This window comes from Bombina bombina, chromosome 11, assembly GCF_027579735.1.
Source record: "Bombina bombina isolate aBomBom1 chromosome 11, aBomBom1.pri, whole genome shotgun sequence".
Taxonomy (NCBI): domain Eukaryota; kingdom Metazoa; phylum Chordata; class Amphibia; order Anura; family Bombinatoridae; genus Bombina; species Bombina bombina.
Genome location: NC_069509.1, coordinates 160,436,068 through 160,460,847, shown reverse-complemented (window position 1 = coordinate 160,460,847; position 24,780 = coordinate 160,436,068). Strand labels below are relative to the sequence as shown.

At 40.9% G+C, this 24,780-nt stretch overlaps 1 protein-coding gene across 3 annotated transcripts in view; it reads left to right on the top strand.

Moving 5' to 3' along the window:
* The window catches only part of ABCC1 (ATP binding cassette subfamily C member 1), a 465,761-nt gene that overhangs the window by 429,198 nt on the left and 11,783 nt on the right, over positions 1-24,780 (top strand). For all 3 annotated transcript variants that reach the window (XM_053695266.1, XM_053695265.1, XM_053695264.1), the window contains 3 exons: positions 2,227-2,385; positions 12,578-12,744; positions 24,188-24,382. In XM_053695266.1, the coding sequence (XP_053551241.1) occupies positions 2,227-2,385; positions 12,578-12,744; positions 24,188-24,382 (521 nt within the window). The remainder of the gene's footprint in view (positions 1-2,226; positions 2,386-12,577; positions 12,745-24,187; positions 24,383-24,780) is intronic.

Genomic DNA, 24,780 nt, shown 5'->3' with positions numbered 1-24,780 from the left:
CTCCTGTCTAATCTCTGCGGTTCATATCCCAGGTGTAGACAATTGGGAAGCGGATTATCTCAGTCGCCAAACGTTGCATCCGGGCGAATGGTCTCTTCACCCAGAGGTATTTCTTCAGATTGTTCAAATGTGGGGGCTCCCAGAGATAGATCTGATGGCCTCTCATCTAAACAAGAAACTTCCCAGGTATCTGTCCAGATCCCGGGATCCTCAGGCGGAGGCAGTGGATGCATTATCACTTCCTTGGAAGTATCATCCTGCCTATATCTTTCCGCCTCTAGTTCTTCTTCCAAGAGTAATCTCCAAGATTCTGAGGGAATGCTCGTTTGTTCTGCTAATAGCTCCGGCATGGCCTCACAGGTTTTGGTATGCGGATCTTGTCCGGATGGCATCTTGCCAACCATGGACTCTTCCGTTAAGACCAGACCTTCTGTCACAAGGTCCTTTTTTCCATCCGGATCTGAAATCCTTAAATTTAAAGGTATGGAGATTGAACGCTTGATTCTTGGTCATAGAGGTTTCTCTGACTCCGTGATTAATACTATGTTACAGGCTCGTAAATCTGTATCTCGAGAGATATATTATAGAGTCTGGAAGACTTATATTTCTTGGTGTCTTTCTCATCATTTTTCTTGGCATTCTTTTAGAATACCGAGAATTTTACAGTTTCTTCAGGATGGTTTAGATAAGGGTTTGTCCGCAAGTTCTTTGAAAGGACAAATCTCCGCTCTTTCTGTTCTTTTTCACAGAAAGATTGCTATTCTTCCTGATATTCATTGTTTTGTACAAGCTTTGGTTCGTATAAAACCTGTCATTAAGTCAATTTCTCCTCCTTGGAGTTTGAATTTGGTTCTGGGAGCTCTTCAAGCTCCTCCGTTTGAACCTATGCATTCATTGGACATTAAATTACTTTCTTGGAAAGTTTTGTTCCTTTTGGCCATCTCTTCTGCTAGAAGAGTTTCTGAATTATCTGCTCTTTCGTGTGAGTCTCCTTTTCTGATTTTTCATCAGGATAAGGCGGGTGTTGCGAACTTCTTTTGAATTTTTACCTAAAGTTGTGAATTCCAACAACATTAGTAGAGAAATTGTGGTTCCTTCATTATGTCCTAATCCTAAGAATTCTAAGGAGAAATCATTGCATTCTTTGGATGTTGTTAGAGCTTTGAAATATTATGTTGAAGCTACGAAATCTTTCCGTAAGACTTCTAGTCTATTTGTTATCTTTTCCGGTTCTAGGAAAGGCCAGAAAGCTTCTGCCATTTCTTTGGCATCTTGGTTGAAATCTTTAATTCATCTTGCCTATGTTGAGTCGGGTAAAATTCCGCCTCAGAGAATTACAGCTCATTCTACTAGGTCAGTATCTACTTCCTGGGCGTTTAGGAATGAAGCTTCGGTTGACCAGATCTGCAAAGCAGCAACTTGGTCCTCTTTGCATACTTTTACTAAATTCTACCATTTTGATGTATTTTCTTCTTCTGAAGCAGTTTTTGGTAGAAAAGTTCTTCAGGCAGCGGTTTCAGTTTGAATCTTCTGCTTATGTTTTTTGTTAAACTTTATTTTGGGTGTGGATTATTTTCAGCAGGAATTGGCTGTCTTTATTTTATCCCTCCCTCTCTAGTGACTCTTTTGTGGAAAGATCCACATCTTGGGTAGTCATTATCCCATACGTCACTAGCTCATGGACTCTTGTTAATTACATGAAAGAAAACATAATTTATGTAAGAACTTACCTGATAAATTCATTTCTTTCATATTAACAAGAGTCCATGAGGCCCACCCTTTTTTGTGGTGGTTATGATTTTTTTGTATAAAGCACAATTATTCCAATTCCTTATTTTATATGCTTCGCACTTTTTTTCTTATCACCCCACTTCTTGGCTATTCGTTAAACTGATTTGTGGGTGTGGTGAGGGGTGTATTTATAGGCATTTTAAGGTTTGGGAAACTTTGCCCCTCCTGGTAGGAATGTATATCCCATACGTCACTAGCTCATGGACTCTTGTTAATATGAAAGAAATGAATTTATCAGGTAAGTTCTTACATAAATTATGTTATTTGTTTCAATAGTAAATCCTAGCGTTTGTAAAACGCTAGGATTAACTTTCACTTTAAAAGTAAGAAGCTGCTATAGCGTTAAGATGTACATTTCAAAATATTTGTGCATAATTTAAGTTGCACATGGAGCAAAAAGTTGCTATTTTAATACCGGTTTTTAATTTCCTTCAGATTGGAATTGTTGGCCGGACGGGCGCTGGGAAATCCTCGCTCACGCTGGGACTGTTCCGTATTAATGAACCTGCTGCAGGGGAGATCATTATTGATGGATACAACATTGCAAAAATTGGACTTCATGATCTTCGTTTTAAGATTACTATTATTCCACAGGTATAATTATTCTCTGACTTGTTTTTTATTTGGATAACCTAGTTATTCTGTCATAACTGCAGCTATTTACAATATGAGAAAGGCTTATAAGCAAAATATATTTAACCCCTTGAGTGCTAACGACGGCTCTGAGCCGTCACAGAGTTTCCCACTCTGATGCTAACGGCGGCTCAGAGCCGTCACTTGCACTCTTCCACCTTGAGGGAGATCTGGGGGCTCCCACCCGCTCCTACCCCGGCGATCGTGCCTGTAGAGTGACAGGAATCGCCGGGGCTTCCCGTTTTGCATGGTGACGTCACGCGCAATAACGTGATGACATCACCGCGCAACTTTATTTATACTTAACAATGTTAAGTATAGGAGCAGGGGGCATGCTGCTTAGAAGCCTGTATCTCAGGCATCTAAGCAGCTACAGACCCCCAAGACCCACCATTCGAAAGGTAATTGCCTAACCTTTCCAGCAGTGTAAGTCTTGGGGGTCTGAAAAAAATATAAAAAAATTTAAAAAACAAATGTTCAAAAAATTAAAAAAAACATTAAAAAATCTTAGCACCCAGGTGGGAAAGTGCTTAGCACTCAAAGGGTTAAAGGGATACTGATCCCAATTTTTTTATTTCATGAGTCAGATAGAGCAGGCAATTTTAAGCAACTTTCTAATTTACTCCTATTATCAATTTTTCTTTGTTCTCTTGGTATCTTTATTTGAAAAGTAGAAATGTAGGCATAGGAGCCGTCCCATTTTGGGTTCAGCACCCTGGATATTGCTTGCTGATTGGTGGCTGCATTTAGCTTCCAATTGGCAACCGCTACCCAGGTGCTGAAACAAAAATTGGCCGGCTTGTAAGCTACATGCCTGCTTTTTCAAGTATAGATACCAAGAGAACGAAGAAAAATTAAAAATAGGAGTAAATTAGAAAGTTGCTTAACCCCTTAAGGACAAGGCCATTTTTCAATTCTTTCCTTTAAGCACCAGGGCTATTTTTATATTTCTGCGGTGTTTGTGTTTAGCTGTAATTTTCCTCTTACTCATTTACTGTACCCACACATTATATACTTTTTTCTTGCCATTAAATGGACTTTCTAAAGATAACATTATTTTCATCATATCTTATAATTTACTATTAAAAAAATGATAAAATATGAGGAAAAAATGGATAAAAACCACACTTTTTCTAACTTTGACCCCCAAAATCTGTTACACATCTACAACCACCAAAAAACACCCATGCTAAATAGTTTCTAAATTTTGTCCTGAGTTTAGAAATACCCAATGTTTACATGTTCTTTGCTTTTTTTGCAAGTTATAGGGCAATAAGTACAAGTAGCACTTTGCTATTTCCAAACCACTTTTTTTCAAAATTAGTGCTAGTTACATTGGGACACTGATATCGTTCAAGAATCCCCGAATATTCTTTAACATGTATATATATTTTTTTAGAAGACATCCCAAAGTATTGATCTAGGCCCATTTTGGTATATATTTTATGCCACCATTTCACCGCCAAATTTGATCAAATAAAAAATATTGTTCACTTTTTCACAAATATTTTCACAAACTTTAGGTTTCTCACTGAAATTATTTACAAACAACTTGTGCAATTATGACACAAATGGTTGTAAATGCTTCTTTGGGATCTCCTTTGTTCAGAAATAGCAGACATTTATGGCTTTGGTGTTGCTTTTTGGTAATTAGAAGGCCGCTAAATGCCACTGCGCACCACACGTGTATTATGCCCAGCAGTGAAGGGGTTAATTAGGGAGCATGTAGGGAGCTTCTAGGGTTAATTTTAGCTTTAGAGTAGTGTAGTAGACAACCCAAAGTATTGATCTAGGCCCATTTTGATGTATTTCATGGCACCATTTCACCGCCAAATGCGATCAAATAAAAAAAATTGTTCATTTTTTCACAAATTTTTTCACTAACTTTTGGTTTCTCACTGAAATTATTTACAAACAGCTTGTGCAATTATGGCACAAATGGTTGTAAATGCTTCTCTGGGATCCCCTTTGTTCAGAAATAGCAGACATATATGGCTTTGGCATTACTTTTTGGTAATTAGAAGGCCCCTAAATGCTGCTGCGCACCATACTTGTATTATGCCCAGCAGTCATGGGGTTAATTAGGGAGCTTGAAGGGTTAATTTTAGCTTTAGTGTAGAGATCATCCTCTTACCTGACACATCCCACCCCCTGATCCCTCCCAAACAGCTCTCTTCCCTCCCCCACCCCACAATTGTCCCCGCCATCTTAAGTACTGGCAGAAAGTCTGCCAGTACAAAAAAAATATATATATATATCTTTTTTTTTTTTTTTTTTTTTTTTTTTTATATAGCATATTTACATATGCTGTTGTGTAGGATCCCCCCTTAGCCCCCAACCTTCCTGATCCCCACCAAAGAGCTCTCTAACTCTCTCCCTACTAACTATTCCCCACCATTTTGGGTACTGGCAGCTGTCTGCCAGTACCCACTTTGCAATAAAATATAATTTCTCCTGTTAAGTGTAGTCAGTCCACGGGTCATCATTACTTATGGGATATTAACTCCTCCCCAACAGGAAGTGCAAGAGGATCACCCAAGCAGAGCTGCTATATAGCTCCTCCCCTCTACGTCACACCCAGTCATTCTCTTGCACCCAACTAATAGATAGGATGTGTGAGAGGATTGTGGTGATTATATTTAGTTTTTATATCTTCAATCAAAAGTTTGTTATTTTAAACAACACCGGAGTGTGTTGTTTCTTCTCAGGTAGAATTTGAAGAAGAATCTACCTGAGTTTTTGTATGATCTTAGCGGACGTAACTAAGATTCATTTTGCTGTTCTCGGCCATTCTGAGGAGTGAGGTAAACTTCAGATCAGGGGACAGCGGGCAGGTTCACCTGCAAAGAGGTATGTTGCAGTATATTATTTTCTGAGGAATGGAATTGACTGAGAAAATACTGCCATTACCGATATAATGTAAGTTCAGCCTTAAATGCAGTAGTAGCAACTGGTATCAGGCTGTTATGTATATATGTTTACACTTCAGTATTCTGGGGAATGGCACTTCACTGGGACAATACTGTATGCATATAACTTTTAGCCTAACTTGCAGTGGGAACGACTAGCAGCAGGCTTTTTAATGACATTTCATATTATTAGATTTTAAACGTTTGCTGGCATGTTAAATCGTTTAATTATCTGAGGTACTTGGTGAAAAATTGTTTTGGGCACTATTTTCCACATGGCTGTCGTTTATTTTAAATTTAAAACAGTTTCACTGAACTTCCCTCACTGTTGTGTGTGAGGGGGAGGGGCCTATTTTGGCGCTTTTGCTACGCATTAGAAATTCAGTCACAAGTCTGTTTCTCTCCCTGCATGATCCGGAACGTCTCTACAGAGCTCAGGGGTCTTCAAAACTTATTTTGAGGGAGGTAATCACTCACAGCAGACCTGTGAGATTGTGCTTTGACTGTGATAAAAAACGTTTATATTTTAAATTTTATACATTTTTTTCTGTTATTAAGGGTTAGTCATCCATTGCTAATAGGTGCAATCCTTTGCTAAATTTATTCTTTTACCGGGAAAAATTTGTTTTTTATAACTACTCCGGTTCATTGTTATTCAACTGTCATAGTTTTTTCTGTGCTTCTTAAAGGCACAGTACGTTTTACATATTACTTGTAAATTTAGTTGAAAGGTATTTCCAAGCTTGCTAGTCTAATTGCTAGTTTGTTAAACATGTCTGACTCAGAGGAATATCTCTGTGCTATATGTGAAAAAGCCAAGGTGGAGCCCAATAGAAATTTATGTACTAATTGCATTGATGCTACTTTAAATAAGTCAATCTGTACATGTTGAACATCATTCACCACACAACGAGGGGGAAGTTATGCCGACTAACTTGCCTCACGTGTCAGTACCTGCATCTCCCGCTCGGGAGGTGCGTGATATTGTAACGCCAAGTACATCAGGGCGGCCATTACAAATCACCCTACAGGACATGGCTAATGTTATGACTGAAGTTTTGTCTAAATTGCCAGAACTTAGAGGCAAGCGAGATCACTCTGGGGTGAGAACAGAGTGCGCTGATAATACTAGGGCCATGTCAGATACTGCGTCACAATTTGCAGAACATGAGGACGGAGAGCTTCATTCTGCAGGTGACGGATCTGATCCAAATAGACTGGATTCAGACATTTCAAATTTTAAGTTTAAACTAGAAAACCTCCGTGTACTGCTAGGGGAGGTATTAGCGGCTCTGAATGATTGTAACACCGTTGCAATCCCAGAGAAATTATGTAGGCTGGATAGATACTATGCGGTACCGGCGTGTACTGACGTCTTTCCTATACCTAAGAGGCTTACAGAGATTATTACTAAGGAGTGGGATAGGCCCGGTGTACCCTTTTCCCCCCCTCCTGTATTTAGAAAAATGTTTCCAATAGACGCCACCACACGGGACTTATGGCAGACGGTCCCTAAGGTGGAGGGAGCGGTTTCTACTCTGGCTAAGCGTACCACTATCCCGGTGGAGGATAGCTGTGCTTTTTCAGATCCAATGGATAAAAAGTTAGAGGGTTACCTTAAGAAAATGTTTGTTCAACAGGGTTTTATATTGCAACCCCTTGCATGTATTGCGTCTGTCACGGCTGCGGCCGCATTTTGGTTCGAGTCTCTGGAAGAGACTCTTGACTCAGCGCCAATAGATGAGATTTCAAACAAGCTTAAAACCCTTAAGCTAGCTAATTCATTTATTTCGGATGCCGTAGTACATTTAACTAAACTTACGGCTAAGAATTCCGGATTCGCCATTCAGGCACGCAGAGCACTGTGGCTAAAATCCTGGTCAGCTGATGTTACTTCTAAATCTAAATTACTTAACATACCTTTCAAGGGGCAGACCTTATTCTGGCCCGGTTTGAAAGAAATTATCGCTGATATTACAGGAGGTAAAGGCCATGCCCTGCCTCAAGACAGAGCCAAACCTAGGGCTAGACAGTCTAATTTTCGTGCCTTTCGTAACTTTAAGGCAGGAGCAGCATCAACTTCCTCTGCTCCAAAACAGGAAGGAGCTGTTGCTCGCTACAGACAAGGCTGGAAACCTAACCAGACCTGGAACAAGGGCAAGCAGGCCAGAAAACCTGCTGCTGCCCCTAAGACAGCATGAATTGAGGGCCCCCGATCCGGGAACGGATCTAGTGGGGGGCAGACTTTCTCTCTTCGCCCAGGCTTGGGCAAGAGATGTCCAGGATCCCTGGGCGTTAGAGATCATATCTCAGGGATATCTTCTGGACTTCAAAACCTCTCCCCCAAAAGGGAGATTTCATCTTTCAAGGTTGTCAACAAACCAGATAAAGAAAGAGGCGTTTCTACGCTGTGTACAAGATCTTTTACTAATGGGAGTGATCCATCCGGTTCCGAGGTCGGAACACGGACAAGGGTTTTACTCAAATCTGTTTGTGGTTCCCAAGAAAGAAGGAACCTTCAGACCAATCTTGGATTTAAAGATCCTAAACAAATTCCTAAGAGTTCCATCGTTCAAAATGGAAACTATTCGGACAATCTTACCCATGATCCAAAAGGGTCAGTACATGACCACAGTGGATTTAAAGGATGCCTACCTTCACATACCGATTCACAAAGATCATTTCCGGTATCTAAGGTTTGCCTTCCTAGACAGGCATTACCAGTTTGTAGCTCTTCCATTCGGGTTGGCTACGGCTCCAAGAATCTTCACAAAGGTTCTGGGCTCTCTTCTGGCGGTACTAAGACCGCGAGGAATTTCGGTGGCTCCGTACCTAGACGACATTCTGATACAAGCGTCAAGCTTTCAAACTGCCAAGTCTCATACAGAGTTAGTACTGGCATTTCTGAGGTTGCATGGGTGGAAGGTGAACGAAGAGAAGAGTTCTCTCTTACCACTCACAAGAGTTCCCTTCTTGGGGACTCTTATAAATTCTGTAGAAATGAAGATTTACCTGACAGAAGACAGGTTAGCAAAGCTTCAAAATGCTTGCCGTGTCCTTCATTCCATTCAACACCCGTCAGTGGCTCAATGCATGGAGGTAATCGGCTTAATGGTAGCGGCAATGGACATAGTACCCTTTGCACGCCTGCATCTCAGACCGCTGCAATTGTGCATGCTAAGTCAGTGGAATGGGGATTACTCAGATTTGTCCCCTACTCTGAATCTGGATCAAGAGACCAGAAATTCTCTTCTATGGTGGCTTTCTCGGCCACATCTGTCCAGGGGGATGCCCTTCAGCAGACCAGACTGGACAATTGTAACAACAGACGCCAGCCTACTAGGTTGGGGCGCTGTCTGGAATTCCCTGAAGGCTCAAGGATCATGGACTCAGGAGGAGAGTCTCCTTCCAATAAACATTCTGGAATTGAGAGCAGTTCTCAATGCCCTTCTGGCTTGGCCTCAGTTAACAACTCGGAGGTTCATCAGGTTTCAGTCGGACAACATCACGACTGTAGCTTACATCAACCATCAAGGAGGGACAAGAAGCTCCCTAGCGATGATGGAAGTATCAAAGATAATTCGCTGGGCAGAGTCTCACTCTTGCCACCTGTCAGCGATCCACATTCCGGGAGTGGAGAACTGGGAGGCGGATTTCCTAAGTCGTCAGACTTTTCATCCGGGGGAGTGGGAACTTCATCCGGAGGTCTTTGCCCAAATACTTCGACGTTGGGGCAAACCAGATATAGATCTCATGGCATCTCGCCAGAACGCCAAGCTTCCTTGTTACGGGTCCAGGGACCCGGGAGCGGTCCTGGTAGATGCTTTGACAGCACCTTGGACCTTCGGGATGGCTTATGTGTTTCCACCCTTCCCGATGCTTCCTCGATTGATTGCCAGTATCAAACAGGAGAGAGCATCAGTGATTCTTATAGCGCCTGCGTGGCCACGCAGGACCTGGTATGCAGATCTAGTGGACATGTCATCCTGTCCACCTTGGTCTCTGCCTCTGAGACAGGACCTTCTGATTCAGGGTCCTTTCAAACATCAAAATCTAATTTCTCTGAAGCTGACTGCTTGGAAATTGAACGCTTGATTTTATCAAAGCGTGGATTTTCGGAGTCAGTAATTGATACCTTAATACAGGCTAGGAAACCTGTTACCAGAAAGATTTACCATAAAATATGGCGTAAATACTTACATTGGTGCGAATCCAAGAGTTACTCATGGAGTAAGGTTAGGATTCCTAGGATATTGTCTTTTCTACAAGAAGGTTTAGAAAAGGGTTTATCTGCTAGTTCCTTAAAGGGACAGATCTCAGCTCTGTCCATTCTTTTACACAAACGTCTGTCAGAAGTTCCAGACGTTCAGGCTTTTTGTCAGGCTTTGGCCAGGATTAAGCCTGTGTTTAAAACTGTTGCTCCACCATGGAGCTTAAATTTAGTTCTTAACGTTTTACAGGGTGTTCCGTTTGAACCCCTTCATTCCATTGATATCAAATTGTTATCTTGGAAAGTTCTGTTTTTAATGGCTATTTCCTCGGCTCGAAGAGTCTCTGAGTTATCGGCCTTACATTGTGATTCTCCTTATCTGATTTTTCATTCAGACAAGGTAGTTCTGCGTACTAAACCTGGGTTCTTACCTAAGGTAGTCACTAATAGGAATATCAATCAAGAGATTGTTGTTCCATCATTGTGTCCTAACCCTTCTTCAAAGAAGGAACGACTTCTACACAATCTGGATGTAGTCCGTGCCCTGAAATTTTATTTACAGGCAACTAAAGATTTTCGCCAAACTTCTTCCCTGTTTGTCGTTTATTCTGGACAGAGGAGAGGTCAAAAAGCTTCTGCTACCTCTCTCTCTTTCTGGCTTCGTAGCATAATACGTTTAGCCTATGAGACTGCTGGACAGCAGCCTCCTGAAAGAATTACAGCTCATTCTACTAGAGCTGTGGCTTCCACTTGGGCCTTTAAGAATGAGGCCTCTGTTGAACAGATTTGCAAGGCTGCAACTTGGTCTTCTCTGCATACTTTTTCCAAATTTTACAAATTTGACACTTTTGCTTCTTCGGAGGCTGTTTTTGGGAGAAAGGTTCTTCAGGCAGTGGTTCCTTCTGTATAAAGATCCTGCCTGTCCCTCCCGTCATCCGTGTACTTTAGCTTTGGTATTGGTATCCCATAAGTAATGATGACCCGTGGACTGACTACACTTAACAGGAGAAAACATAATTTATGCTTACCTGATAAATTCCTTTCTCCTGTAGTGTAGTCAGTCCACGGCCCGCCCTGTTTTTAATGGCAGGTCTAAATTTTAAATTATACTCCAGTCACCACTTGCACCCTATAGTTTCTCCTTTCTCGTTTGGTTATCGGTCGAATGACTGGGTGTGACGTAGAGGGGAGGAGCTATATAGCAGCTCTGCTTGGGTGATCCTCTTGCACTTCCTGTTGGGGAGGAGTTAATATCCCATAAGTAATGATGACCCGTGGACTGACTACACTACAGGAGAAAGGAATTTATCAGGTAAGCATAAATTATGTTATTTTTTTTTATAAAAAACACTCACTTTTTCTGTAGTGTAGCTGCCCCTGCCCCTCCCCGATCGCTTTTTCAAAGTATCCCCCCTCCTCCTCTGCCACCCACCACCCTCTCTCCCACTGCCCAGCATGTGCTCTGTTAGATTGTGGGTGCGCGCGCACCCGCCCCTTACCTCCCGCGCGCACCCAACATTTCTGCTGGCCGTAAGGAAGTTCCCCAGCAATGGGACGCCCACCCGCCTCTCTGGAATGCCTCCCACCCACCAACGATCGGCACCATCGCTGGCCGATGCAGAGAGGGCCACAGAGTGGCCCTCTCTGCATCGGTGTGCCAAAAAAGGTATTTCAGTGATGCCTCAATATCGAGGCATCACTGCAATACCTTGAAAGCAGCTGGAAGCGATCAGGATCGCTTCCAGCCGATTGAAACCCTTAACGACGTACAGGGTACGTCGCTGGTCTTTAAAGACCAGTTTGTGTGTGACGTACCCTTACAACATGCGTTGTTAAGGGGTTAAAATTGCTGCTCTATCTGAATCATGAAATTAAAAAAAATTGGGTTCAGTATCCCTTTAAGTGGACAAGAGACTGTTACACTTTGAAAGCATATGTAAATAGCATGCATATAATATAAATTGTTTTCCTTTAGTCTATTAAAGGGACGTTTTAATGCAAAATGAAATGCCCTTATTCATTAAAACGTGTCATTTTACATTAGTGACCCTAGAAAACTGTTTAACCAAGGCAAAAGTGTTAAACACATAGGTAAAGTCCCACAGCATTCAGCTGATGAACTAGTTAAGAGGGTCAACTTTCTTTTCACCTTTTGCAGTGGTTAAACATACACTTATGTAGAATTATTCATGGAAATATAACATACTCTAACAAATTAGACTATTTAACTTCCTAGTAAAGTAAGTTTTCTTACTTTGCTGTATATAATAATAATAGTTTAGAAAATTGAGGTAAATGTCATCAGCATTAATTAATATCTGTTAATACGGCAATATAATCAGTAATAGAGCGGTTAGCTCTGCCCTTGTGTGGTATAGAACTCACAGAAAATGGCCAACAATTACAGCAGTTTTAGTTAAAGGGACACTAAACCCAAAGTTTTTCTTTCATGCTTCAGATAGAGCAGGCAATTTTAAGCAACTTTCTAATTTACTCCTATTATTTTTTCTTTGTTCTCATGGTATCTTTATTTGAAAAAGCAGGAATCTAAAGTAAGGTGCTGGCCTATTTTTGGTTGAGCACCCTGGGTAGCGTTTGCTGATTGGTGACTACATTTAGCCACCAATCGGCAAGCACTACCCAGGTTCTTGACCAAAAATGGGCCGACTCCTGAGCTTACATTGTTCCTTTTCAAATAAAGATAGCAAGAGAACAAAGAAAATTTGATAATAGGAGTAAATTAGAAAGTTGCTTAAAATTGCATGCTCCATCTGAATCATGAAAGAAAAAGAATGTGGGTTTAGTGTCCCTTTTATGTCTTTTACTATAAAGGCCAATAACATGTTTCAAAGTTATGAAAGCAAATGTATATTGAGGCATTTTAACTGGGCAGTTTGTGGCCATGGTTGATAAATACATCTAACGTCCTCATTGCCACTGTCTTCCTTATAATGACACAACTAGATTGCAGGAGGGGTAATATGTCATTTATATTTTGTATTTTATTTTCAAGTACATTTTGTTCTCATTTTAGGATCCAGTGTTGTTTTCTGGTTCCTTGAGGATGAATCTAGACCCCTTTGATAAATACACAGATGAAGACATCTGGACAGCTTTAAACCTTGCTCACCTTAAAACGTTTGTCTCAGGTCTTGCTGAAAAGCTTAATCATGAATGTGCAGAAGGAGGAGAAAATCTCAGGTTAGATATAATTATATATATATATATTTTTTTACGAAGCACTTGACTAACATAATTTTTTCCCTTTTGTATCATGACTGCACCTGGATATGGTCACTAGTAGGGTGGTATATACCTGTAGCTTCTTACATGGATTTTAAAGGGACAGTAAAGTCAAACATAAATATATTGGATAGATCATGAAGTTTTAAATAACTTTCCCCTTTTACCTCTATTATCCATTTTGCTTAGTTTTCTTAGTAGCCTTTCTTAAAGAGTAATCCTAGGCGAGTTTAGGAGCGTGCATGTGTCTTTACCCATCTGGCTGCAGTGTTTGCAATATTGTTTATAGCAATGTTATTATAATAGTTTTCCTCCCAGAGGCAGGTTTCTTCTCTCAAGATTATCTGTAGACCAGATAAAGAGTGGCGTTCTTAAATTGTATCAAAGATCTTTTTGCCCTGGGATTTATAGTTCCTGTTCCTCCGTAGGAACAAGGTCTGGGATTTTATTCAAATCTGTTTGTGGTTCCCAAGAAAGAGTGGACGTTCAGACCTATTTTAGACCTAAAGTGTTTAAACTTGTTCCTCAGAGTACCGTCCTTCAAGATGGAGACTACACGTTCCATTCTTCCTTTGGTTCAAGAGGGTCAGTTTATGACAACCATAGACTTAAAGGATGCGTACCTTCATGTTCCCATTCACCGGGATCATCTCAAGTTTCTAGGGTTTGCTTTCTTAGACAATCATTTCCACTTTGTGGCTCTTCCTTTCGGCCTTGCCACAGCTCCCAGAATTTTCTCAAATGTCCTGGGGGCTCTTTTGGCAGTGATCCGGTCCCGGGCATTGCCGTTGCCCCTTATCTGGACGATATTCTGGTTCAGGCGCCGTCTTTTAAACAAGCAAACTTGCTTATATGGAGATCTTGTTGTCTTTTCTTTGCTCCGACGGTTGGAAGGTAAATCTTGGAAAGAGTTCTCTGATTCCAGCCACAAGAGTAATGTTTTTAGGGACCATAATAGACTCCCTACTAATGAAGATATTTCTGACAGAGGTCAGAAAAACAAAGATCTTCAACTCTTGTCTTGTCCTTCAGTCCTCTCCTTGGACATCAGTGACTCTATGTATGGAGGTAATTGGTCTGATGGTAGCTTCCATGGACATAATTCCGTTTGCTCGGTTCCATCTCAGACCTCTGCAGTTATGCATGTTAAGGCAATGGAACGGGGACTATGCGGATCTGTCTCCGCAAATTATTCTGGATCAGGTGATAAGGGATTCTCTCCCAGGGAATTTGCTTTCACAGACCTTCCTGGGTGATCGTGACCACAGATGCCAGCCTTCTAGGTTGGGGACCAATTTGAGGGTCATTAAAGACCTCAGGGTCTTTGAACTCGGGAGGAGTTGGTTCTCTCTATAAACATTCTAGAACTGAGAGCGATTTTCAATGCTCTTCTGGCCTGGCCTCAGCCTAAGCCCAGTTTACCAGATTCCAGTTGGACAACTTCAATCAAGAAGTTTTTTATTTTAAATGGTACCGGTGCATACTATTTTCCTCAGGGGGATATGGAAGAATATTTCTGCCTTGAGGTTGATGATCTTAGCAGTTGTAACTAAGATCCACGCTGGTTCCCACAAGACTTCTGAAGGTAACCATGAGACATCTTCAGTGGGGAGACCGGTTTCATGCTACAAGCAGCATTAAGGTATGTGCAGCCTTTTTTTCTGAGGAGACTTGGTGTATCAGAACTGGCTGGCATTATTTCCCTGTATGGGAATGGGGTAAGCAGTAAAACCTATTTTAATAAGAGGGGTGTTACTGGAGTCCCTATTTTATATTTATCATTAGTTGATATTTGGGCATTATGTGAAATGGGAGACAATATAAAAACAATGTTTTATGTTTTTTTATTTTTGGCACTTAAAACTTATTGGTTTTATGCTTGAGGGTTATATTGTGTGTGTATTTTTACTTTAGTGCAAAACTGCATTTCCATGCGGTGTTGTTTGGGCCTACTCCAACTTTTGACCTTAAGGGGCGGAGCCTATATTGGCGCAATTTCTTTAGGCTTAGCAGCAGCAAACAGTAACTCGGTGGCTCCTGGACTGTGTAGCTGGTTTGAAGGGTTGGAAACTTGATTCGAAGTACCCTGGGGGCAGGTAGGCGCCACAGCAGAGCTGTGGCGAGGTGCAGAGTGTATTTTTATCTATCTTTTGACTACATGTTGATATAAGTACTTCTAAAGCCTTATTTCTGCCTTTGCTTCTGGGTGCAGTAATTTTTGGATTAACCAACGATATTAAGTTAAATTTGGGAATAATTTAACGTTTTTTTTGTGCATTTTGGATAAATTGTTCACTTTTTCTTTTCTTAAAGGCACAGTACACGTTTTTTCTAATGTTTATTTTATGCTATAAATAAGTGTTTAAACGACTTTTGTGGTATTACTAGACTGTTAAACATGTCTGACATTGAGGTTTCTCATTATTTTATGTGTTTAGAAGCTATTGTGCAACCCCCTCTAACATTGTGTAACTTTTGAACTGAAAGGGCTTTACAATGTAAAAAGCATATTTTAAATAAAGTAAGTGTGCCTAGGGATGATTCTCAGTCTGAAGAGAATCAGGATATGCCATCCAATTCTCCCCAAGTGTCACAACCTTTTATGCCCACACAAGCGACGCCTAGTACTTCTAGTGTCTAATTCCTTTACTCTGCAGGAGATGGCTGCAGTTATGTCAACTACCCTTACAGAGGTATTGTCTAAATTACCAGTGTTGCAGGGTAAACGCAGTAGGTCAAGTATTAATGTAAATACTGAATCCTCTGATGCTTTATTAGCTATTTCCGATGTTCCCTCACAATGCTCTGAGTTGGGGATTAGGGAATTACTGTCTGAGGGTGAAATTTCTGATTCAGGGAATGTTTTGCCTCAGACAGATTCGGATGCTATGTCATTTAAATTTAAGCTTGAACACCTCTGCCTCTTGCTTAGGGAGGTTTTAGCGACTCTGGATGATTGTGATCCTATTGTGATTCCTCCAGAGAAATTGTGTAAAATGGATAAATATTTGGAAGTTCCTACTTACACTGATGTTTTTCCGGTTCCTACGAGAATTTCGGAAATTATTAGTAAGGAATGGGATAGACCAGGTATACCGTTTTCTCCCTCTCCTAATTTTAAGAAAATGTTTCCTATATCAGATAGCATTCGGGACTCATGGCAAGCGGTCCCTAAGGTAGAGGGAGCTATATCTTCCCTAGCTAAGCGTACTACTATACTCATTGAGGATAGTTGTGCTTTCAATGATCCTATGGATAAGAAATTAGAGGGTCTACTAAAGAAATTATTTGTTAATCAGGGATTTATTTTACAACCTACGGCTTGCATTGTTCCAGTAACTACTGCAGCAGCTTTTTGGTTTGAGGCTCTAGAAGAGTCTCTTAAGGTTGAGACTCCATTAGATGACATTCTAGATAGAATTAAGGCTCTTAAGCTAGCTAATTCTTTTATTACTGATGCCGCTTTTCAAATTGCTAAATTAGCGGCAAAAGATGCAGGATTTGCTATTTTAGCACATAGAGCATTGTGGCTGAAATCTTGGTCTGCTGATGTGTCATCAAAACATAAGCTTTTAGCTATTCCCTTTTAAAGGTAAGACCCTTTTTGTGCCAGAATTGAAGGAGATCATTTCTGATATTACAGGAGGTAAGGGCCATGCCCTACCTCAGGATAGGTCGGTTAAAATGAGGGGTAAACAGAATAATTTTCGTTCCTTTTGGAACTTTAAAGGAGGACCCCCCGCTTCTTCTTCCACAAAGCAGCATGAAGGGGTGGCCCCTGATCCGGGACCGAATCTAGTAGGGGGCAGACTTTCTTTCTTTGCTCAGGCTTGGGCAAGAGATGTTCAGGATTCCTAGGCACTAGAAATAGTGACCCACGGTTATCAATTGGAATTCAAGGATTTCATCTTTCAAAATTATCTGCAAACCAGATAAAGAGTGAGACGTTCTTACGCTGTGTAAAATACCTTTTTACTATGGGAGTAATCTGTCCTGTTCCAAAATTGGAACAGGGACAGGGGTTTTACTCAAACCTATTTGTGGTCCCCAAAAAAGAGGGAACGTTCAGACCCATTTTGGACCTCAAGTGTCTAAACAAATTTCTAAGAGTTCCATCATTCAAGATGGAGACAATTCGAACGATTTTGCCAATGATCCAGGAGGGTCAATATATGACTACCGTGGATTTGAAGAATGCTTACCTTCATATTCCAATCCACAAAGATCATCATCGGTTTCTAAGGTTTGCCTTCTTGGACAAGCATTATCAGTTTGTGGCTCTTCCTTTCGGGTTGGCCACAGCACCCAGAATCTTCACAAAGGTTCTAGGGTCTCTTTTGGCGGTTCTCAGACTGCAAGGGATAGCGGTGGCGCCTTATCTGGATGATATTCTTATTCAGGCGTCAACATATCATCTGACAAAATCTCACACGGACACAGTGTTGTCTTTTCTGAGAATTCACGGCTGGAAGGTGAACATAGAGAAGAGTTCACTTGTTCCACAGACAATGGTTCCTTTTCTGGGAACTCTGATAGACTCGGTAGCCATGAAAGTATTTCTGACAGAGGTCAGAAAATAAAAGATTTTGAATATTTGCCGAGCACTTCTGTCCATTCCTCGGCCATCAGTGGCTCAGTGTATGGAGGTAATTGGATTAATGGTAGCGGCAATGGACATTGTTCCGTTTGCTCGCTTTCATCTCAGATCACTGCAACTGTGCATGCTCGGTCAGTGGAATGGGGATTATGCGGATTTATCTCCAAAGATAATTCTGGATCAAGAGACCAAAAACTCTCTTCTTTGGTGGTTGTCCCCAGATCATCTGTCCCAGGGGACTTGTTTCCGCAGACCCTCATGGGTGATAGTGACAACACATGCCAGCCTTCTGGGCTGGGGTGCAGTTTGGAACTCCCTGAAGGCTCAGGGTGTTTGGACTCAGGTGGGGTCTCTACTTACAATCAATATTCTGGAACTGAGAGCAATATTCAATGCGCTTCAGGCGTGGCCTCGGTTGGCTTTGGCCAAATTCATCAGATTCCAATCGGACAACATAACGACTGTGGCATATGTCAATCATCAGGGGGGAACAAGGAGTTCCTTAGCGATGATAGAAATATCCAAGATAATCAGTTGGGCAGAGGCCCACTCTTGTCATCTGTCAGCGATCTACATCCCAGGGGTAGAGAACTAGGAAGCAGATTTTCTAAGTCAGCAGACTTTTCATCTGGGGGAGTGGGAACTTCACCCGGAGGTATTTGCCTCATTGATTCTCAGATGGGGCAGACCGGAATTGGTTTTGATGGCATCTTGTCAGAATGCCAAGCTTCCAAGATACGGATCCCGGTCAAGGGATCTTCAGGCCGAACTAATAGATGCCTTGGCAGTACCTTGGTTGTTCAGCCTAGCTTATGTGTTTCCGCCGTTTCCTCTCCTCCCACGCTTGATTGCTCGAATCAAACAGGAGAGAGCTTAAGTGATCCTGATAGCGCCTGCGTGGCCACGCAGGACTTGGTATGCAGATCTAGTGGACATGTCCTCTCTGCCACCGTGGAAACTTCCGTTGAGACAGGACCTTCTCATTCAAGGTCCTTTCCAACATCCAAATCTAATTTCTCTGCAGCTGACTGTGTGGAGATTTAACGCTTGATTTTATCGAAGCGAGGATTCTCTGGTTCAGTTATCAATACTTTGATACAGGCTAGAAAGCCTGTCACTAGAAAAAATCTATCATAAGATATGGCGTAAATATCTTTTTGGTGTGAATCCAAGGGTTACTCATGGAGTAAAGTTAGGATTCCTAGGATTTTGTCTGTTCTCCAAGAAGGATTGGAGAAAGGGTTATCAGTATGTTCCTTAAAGGGACAATTTTCAGCTTTGTTAATTCTGTTTCACAAACGTTTGACAAATGTATCAGATGTTCAGTCTTTTTGTCAGGCTCTATCTAGAATTAAGCCTGTATTTAGACCTATTACTCCTCCCTGGAGTTTGAATTGAGTTCTGCAAGGGGTTCCGTTTGAACCTATGCATTCCATAGATATTAAACTATTATCTTGGAAAGTTCTGTTTTTGGTTGCTATTTCCTCTGCTCGAAGAGTTTCTGAGCTTTCAGCATTACAGTGTGATTCGCCTTATCTCATATTTCATTCTGATAAGGTGGTTTTTACGTACCAAACCTGGGTTCTTTCCTAAGGTTGTTTCGAATAAGAATATTAATCAGGAAATTGTTGTTCCTTCCTTGTGTCCTAATCTTTATTCTAAGAAGGAGCGTCTGTTACATAACTTAGACGTGGTCCGTGCCTTAAAGTTTTACTTACAGGCAACTAAGGATTTCCGTCAGTCATCTTCATTATTCATTGTTTATTATGGAAAGCGTAGGGGTCAGAAAGCTACGGCTACCTCTCTTTCTTTTTAGCTGAGAAGTATCATCCGCCTGGCATATGAGACTGCTGGACAGCAGCCTCCTGAAGGAATTACGGCTCATTCTTCTATCGCTGTGGCTTCCACATGGGCTTTTAAAAACGATGCATCTGTGGAACAGATTTGTAAGGCTGCGACTTGGTCGTCCCTTCACACTTTTTCCAAATTTTCCAAATTTGATACTTTTGCTTCTTCTGAGGCTATCTTTGGGAGAAAGGTTCTTCAAGCAGTGGTGCCTTCCGTTTAGGTTCCTGTCTTGTCCCTCCCTTTCATCCGTGTCCTATTGCTTTGGTATTGGTTTCCCACAAGTAAGGATGAAATCCGTGGACTCGTCATATCTTTGTAAAAGAAAACTAAGTTTATGCTTACCTGATAAATTACTTTCTTTTACGATATGACGAGTCCACGGCCCACCCTGTTCTTTTTAAGACAGTTTTTCTTTATATTTTTTGTAAACTTCAGTCACCTCTGCACCTTTTTAGCCTTTCCTTTTTCTCTTCCTATACCTTCGGCCGAATGACTGAGGGTGGAGGGGAGGGGCTATATATACAGCTCTGCTGTGGTGCTCTTTGCCAGTTCCTGTTAGCAGGCGGTTAATATCCCACAAGTAAGGATGAAATCCGTGGACTCGTCAAATCGTAAAAGAAAGTAATTTATCAGGTAAGCATAAATTTAGTTTTATGCTTACCTGCTAAATTTATTTATTTCCGGATATGGTGAGTCCATGGCCCACCCTTTATTTAAGACAGTTATTTTTTCTAAAACCTCAGGCACCTCTACACTTTTGTGTTATCTTCTTTTTCCATTTTTCCTTCAGCCGAATGACTGGGGATGATATGGGTAAGGGAAGTGACATATATAGCAGCTTTGCTGTAGTGCTCTTTGCCTCCTCCTGCTGGCCAGGAGTGATATTCCCACTAGTAATTGATAATTTTGTGGGTGCATAAATTATTTTTCTTGGTCCAAAAACAAAAACAGTCCAAGAAATCTGCCCCATCTCCCGAGACCGCATGAAGGTGCGGCCCCCATACCATACCTGTCTTTGGTAAGGGATAGATTAAGTCTCTTTTGCAAGGCTTGGGAGAGATCTGTTCAGGATACCTGGGTTTTACAAATCATCTCCCTTGGGTTCTGAATAAGTTTTCGTTCAAGGCCTCTTCAGGGAAGATTTTTCCTTTTTCGAGTGCCTTGAGATCCTTTAAAGGCCCAAGCTTTTTTGGCTTGTGTAAGAGATTTTTAACTAATGAAGGTGACTGCTCCAGTTCCAACTTCAGAATTAAACCAGGAGTTTTTATTCATATTTCTTTATAGTACCAAAGAAGGAGGGTACTTAACGGCCTGTTTTGGATTTCAAAATATTGAACAAATTCTTGAACGTTCCTACTTTCAAGATGGAGATAATTTGCACTTTGCTTCCTTTAGTGCAGGAGAAATAGTTTGTTTACCAAAGACTTAAGATGCTTATTTGCATATCGCTATTCACAGGGATCATGTCAAGTGCCTGAGATTTGCTTTGCTAGACATGCATTCTATCAGTTGATGGCCCTCCGTTTTGGTCTGGTTACAGATCCCAGAGTTTTAGTTTGGGTTTAAGGTATTACTTGGACTACATTCTGGTTCAGGCTCCTTTTTATCTGGCTGTGTCTCACACTCAGATGGTTCTTTAGCTGCTTCAGAGTCACGGTTGGAAAATAAACCTTCCAAGAGTTTGTTAACCCCTCAGACTCCTGTCTTTTTGGGGGGTTTATAAGTCTGTTACAATGTCCTTGCCTACGGTAGATCATCGCAGACTGAAGCTGCAACAGGCCTGTAAACTTCTGCAGCTGAATCCTCTCTGTTCCGTAGCTCAGTTTATGGAAGTTGTGGGTCTCATAGTGGCTGCATCAGATGCAGTTCCATTTGATAGGTTTCATCTTCGCACTCTCGAATTAAAGATGCATCAATGGAATGGGGACCACAAAGATCTGTCTCAGAGGATTCTGTTTGATCACAGAACAAGGCAGTCTTTCAATCTTTTATTTGTCCAGTGTGGGTTGTAATTTCCGCAGTTGGTTGCAATCTGCAAGGTTGGGTGTGCATTCTGGTGGTCTTGGAAAGCACAGGGAGTTTGGTCCTCAGGAGCTGAGGTCACCAATAAATGTTTTGGAACTCCTTGCAATGTTGAGGGCACTCCATAGTTGGCCTGACTTCAAACACACAACTTTTCTGAGATTTCAGTCAGATGCTGTCATGGCAGTCGCTTATGTCAGTCACCAGGGAGGAACTTTCAGTTCCTTAGCGATGAATGAAGTTTCCCGCATTATCGGTTTGGCAGAATGCTATAATTGCAGGATTTCTGAAATCCATATTCCATTTGTGGATAATTGGGAAGCAGACTTTCTAAGTTACCAGTCTCTTCACCCAGGGGAATATTCTTTGAATCAGGAAGTGTTATACCAAATTTTGAGGCGTTGGGGACTACTGGAGATAGATCTCATGGCCTCCCATTTGAATCACAAACTGCCTCGGTATTGTGCCTGGTCTCTGGACTCTCGGGCAAGTCTGATAAGACGTCCTAGTGGTTTCTTGGTCGCTCAACCTGATTTACATATTTCTATTTTTAAGGTGGTATCCACAGATACTATCAATCAGTTTATTGTGGTTCCTTTTTTTGTCCCGCTACTAAGAATTTTAAGGAGCATCTTCTTCACAACTTGGATGTTGTAAGAGCTCTAAATATTATGTAGAAGCCACAAAAGATTTCAGACTTTCTTCTTCTCTTTTTGTTCTTTTTTTTTTTCTGGGCCTTGCGCCAGTCAGAAAGCTACAGCTGTTACTTAAAGTGTCAGTAAACCTAAAAAGTAATGTTATATAATTCTGCACATAGTGCAGAATTATATAACATTATTTTAGTGCTATAGTTATTAAACCTTTTTTTCCCTTTGAATTTTTTAAAAATATACCCGTTTTACAGACCCGTTCTCTGCTGAGCGGGTCTGTTTTTTTTTACACAGCGCATCGGGCCAGCTGTATAGTCACAGCCCGGCCCGACCGCGCCATAACATTAATTGCAGCTCGCTCCTGCTGTCAGACAGAGCAGGAGCGAGCTGCACTTAATGTTATGGCGCGGTCGGGCCGGGCTGTGACTATACAGCTGGCCCGATGCGCTGTGTAAAAAAAACAGACCGGCTCAGCAGAGTGCGGGTCTTTAAAACGGGTATATTTTTAAAAAATTCAAAGGGAAAAAAAGGTTTAATAACTATAGCACTAAAATAATGTTATATAATTCTGCACTATGTGCAGAATTATATAACATTATTTTTTAGGTTTACTGTCCCTTTAAGCAGCTTGACTTAAAGCTTGAATTCACAAAGCTTATTTGGTTACAGGGAAAACACCCCCTGAGCGCATTACTGCTCATTCCACTAGTGCAGTGACTACTTTGTGGGCCTTTCGTAAAGAGGCTTCTATTGATCAGATTTGTAAGGCAGCTACTTGGTTTTATCACTTTGGTATGTATGTTTCTTCTGAGGGTAATAGTGCCTAAATAGTAATGCCCTGCCTTCACTGTCCCATCCCCCCCATATTCATGGTGGTTTTGTGGACTCCACAGCTTGGGTATTGACTCCCACACGTGATAGCTCGTGGACTCTTGCCATCTTATGAAAGAAAACAAAATGTATGCTTACCTGGTGATAATTTCTTTCATGATGGTATGAGTCAACGAGCCCCGTCCTCTTTTTGTTCAAGTAGCAGCAGTACTTGTTTAGCACTTCTTTGCCCGCTTAACCTTTCAGTGCTTTTTTTCTTAATCTACTTGGCTATTTATGTTTGTCTGAGGATCATGGTAAGTGAAAAAGATTTAAAGCTTTGGTGTGCTAGGGGGTGTCTCTTGCCGCCTCTTAGTTGTCAGGAGTGGAATATTCCCACACATGATGGCTTGTGGACTCTCACCATCATGAAAGAAAATAAATTTATCAAGTAAGCATACATTTTGTTTTTATATGCACACTTTCAGAGGCACCATCTCTTACTGAGCATGTGCAAAAATTAACAGTATATATATTTATATGCATTTTGTAAATAGCTGAAGGGTGTCACATGATGCAAAATTTAACTAACTTTGAAATTTGTCAGAAAAAATCTTACTCATTTGAAATTCCGACTACGTGCTTTTAAATTGTCTTTTTATTATTCATTTGTTGACTATGCAATTCCACTGCATTTAAGGCTCATGAATACCATTGTTATATAATATGTCTGATGCTTAGTTAATTGGTTTTGTTTAATCAGCATACTGAACCACCAAATAGGTCTGTAGAAAATTATACAAAGAACACAGTTTGTAGTTTGATTTCTTTGAATATTCAAATATTTGCATTTTCAATAAATGTACTTTAACAAATTGACTTTATATAGCAATTCTCCAATTAAATAAAGTTTAAATGGACACTGAACCCAAATTTTTTCTTTTAGGATTTAGATAGAGCATGACATTTTAAGCAACTTTCTAATTTACTCCTATTATCAATTTTTCTTCGTTCTCTTGCTATCTTTATTTTAAAAGCAGGGATGTAAATCTTAGAGGCCAGCCCATTTTAGGTTCAGCACCATGGATAGAGCTTGCTTATTGGAGGCTTACATTTACCCACCAAAAAGCAAGCATAACCCAGGTTCTCAACCAAAAATGGGCCGCCTCCTATGCATCACATTCCTGCTTTTTAAATAAAGATAGCAAGAGAACGAAGAAAAATTGGTAATAGGAGTAAATTAGAAAGTTGCTTAAAATTGCTGCTCTATCGGAATCATGAAAGAAAAAATTTGGGTTTAGTGTCCCTTTCAGGATGTTTGTTAATGAGGCTAGATCAGTCAACATAAATAGGCAATGCACAGCCACAACATTAAATTAGAAGCCTAATTACAACTGTTAGCAAGTTAGTTCCACAATTAAACTATTTATTCTCAGAAAAGCCTTGTGTAACATTGTGTCTGTTTGATACATAGCATTGGTCAGCGGCAGCTGGTGTGCTTGGCTCGAGCTCTTCTTCGTAAGACCAAAATCCTGGTGCTGGATGAAGCTACAGCAGCTGTAGACCTGGAGACAGACGGCCTTATTCAGTCAACCATCAGAACGGAGTTTAAAGATTGTACAGTTATAACTATTGCTCATCGGCTCAACACTATTATGGATTATACAAGGTACCATATTTCATTTCTATGCCCAGTTATGCATGTTATTGAATCAAAATGCTGATGTGTGGTTCCAATCCAATGTGCTTTTCTTGTAATAAGTTATGTGTGTGGGTTTATATTGGAGATGAATATTCAGATTTGGACACAAACATTTAATTGGCTTGTTCATGCAGTTAAAAACTGGGAAAGGCTTCACATTTACAGTTTTGCACAATCCAACAGTGACCCAGCAATGTTCCTGTGTCACTCAGTATGCATGTAAGGTCCACATTGGTTCTCAACAGTACTCACCCCATTTTGCTTAATTCGCTTGGTATCATTTTTTGAAGGAGCAGCTATGCACTGCTGGTTTCTAACTGAACACATGGGTGAGCCAATGACAATCAGTATATATATATTTGCAG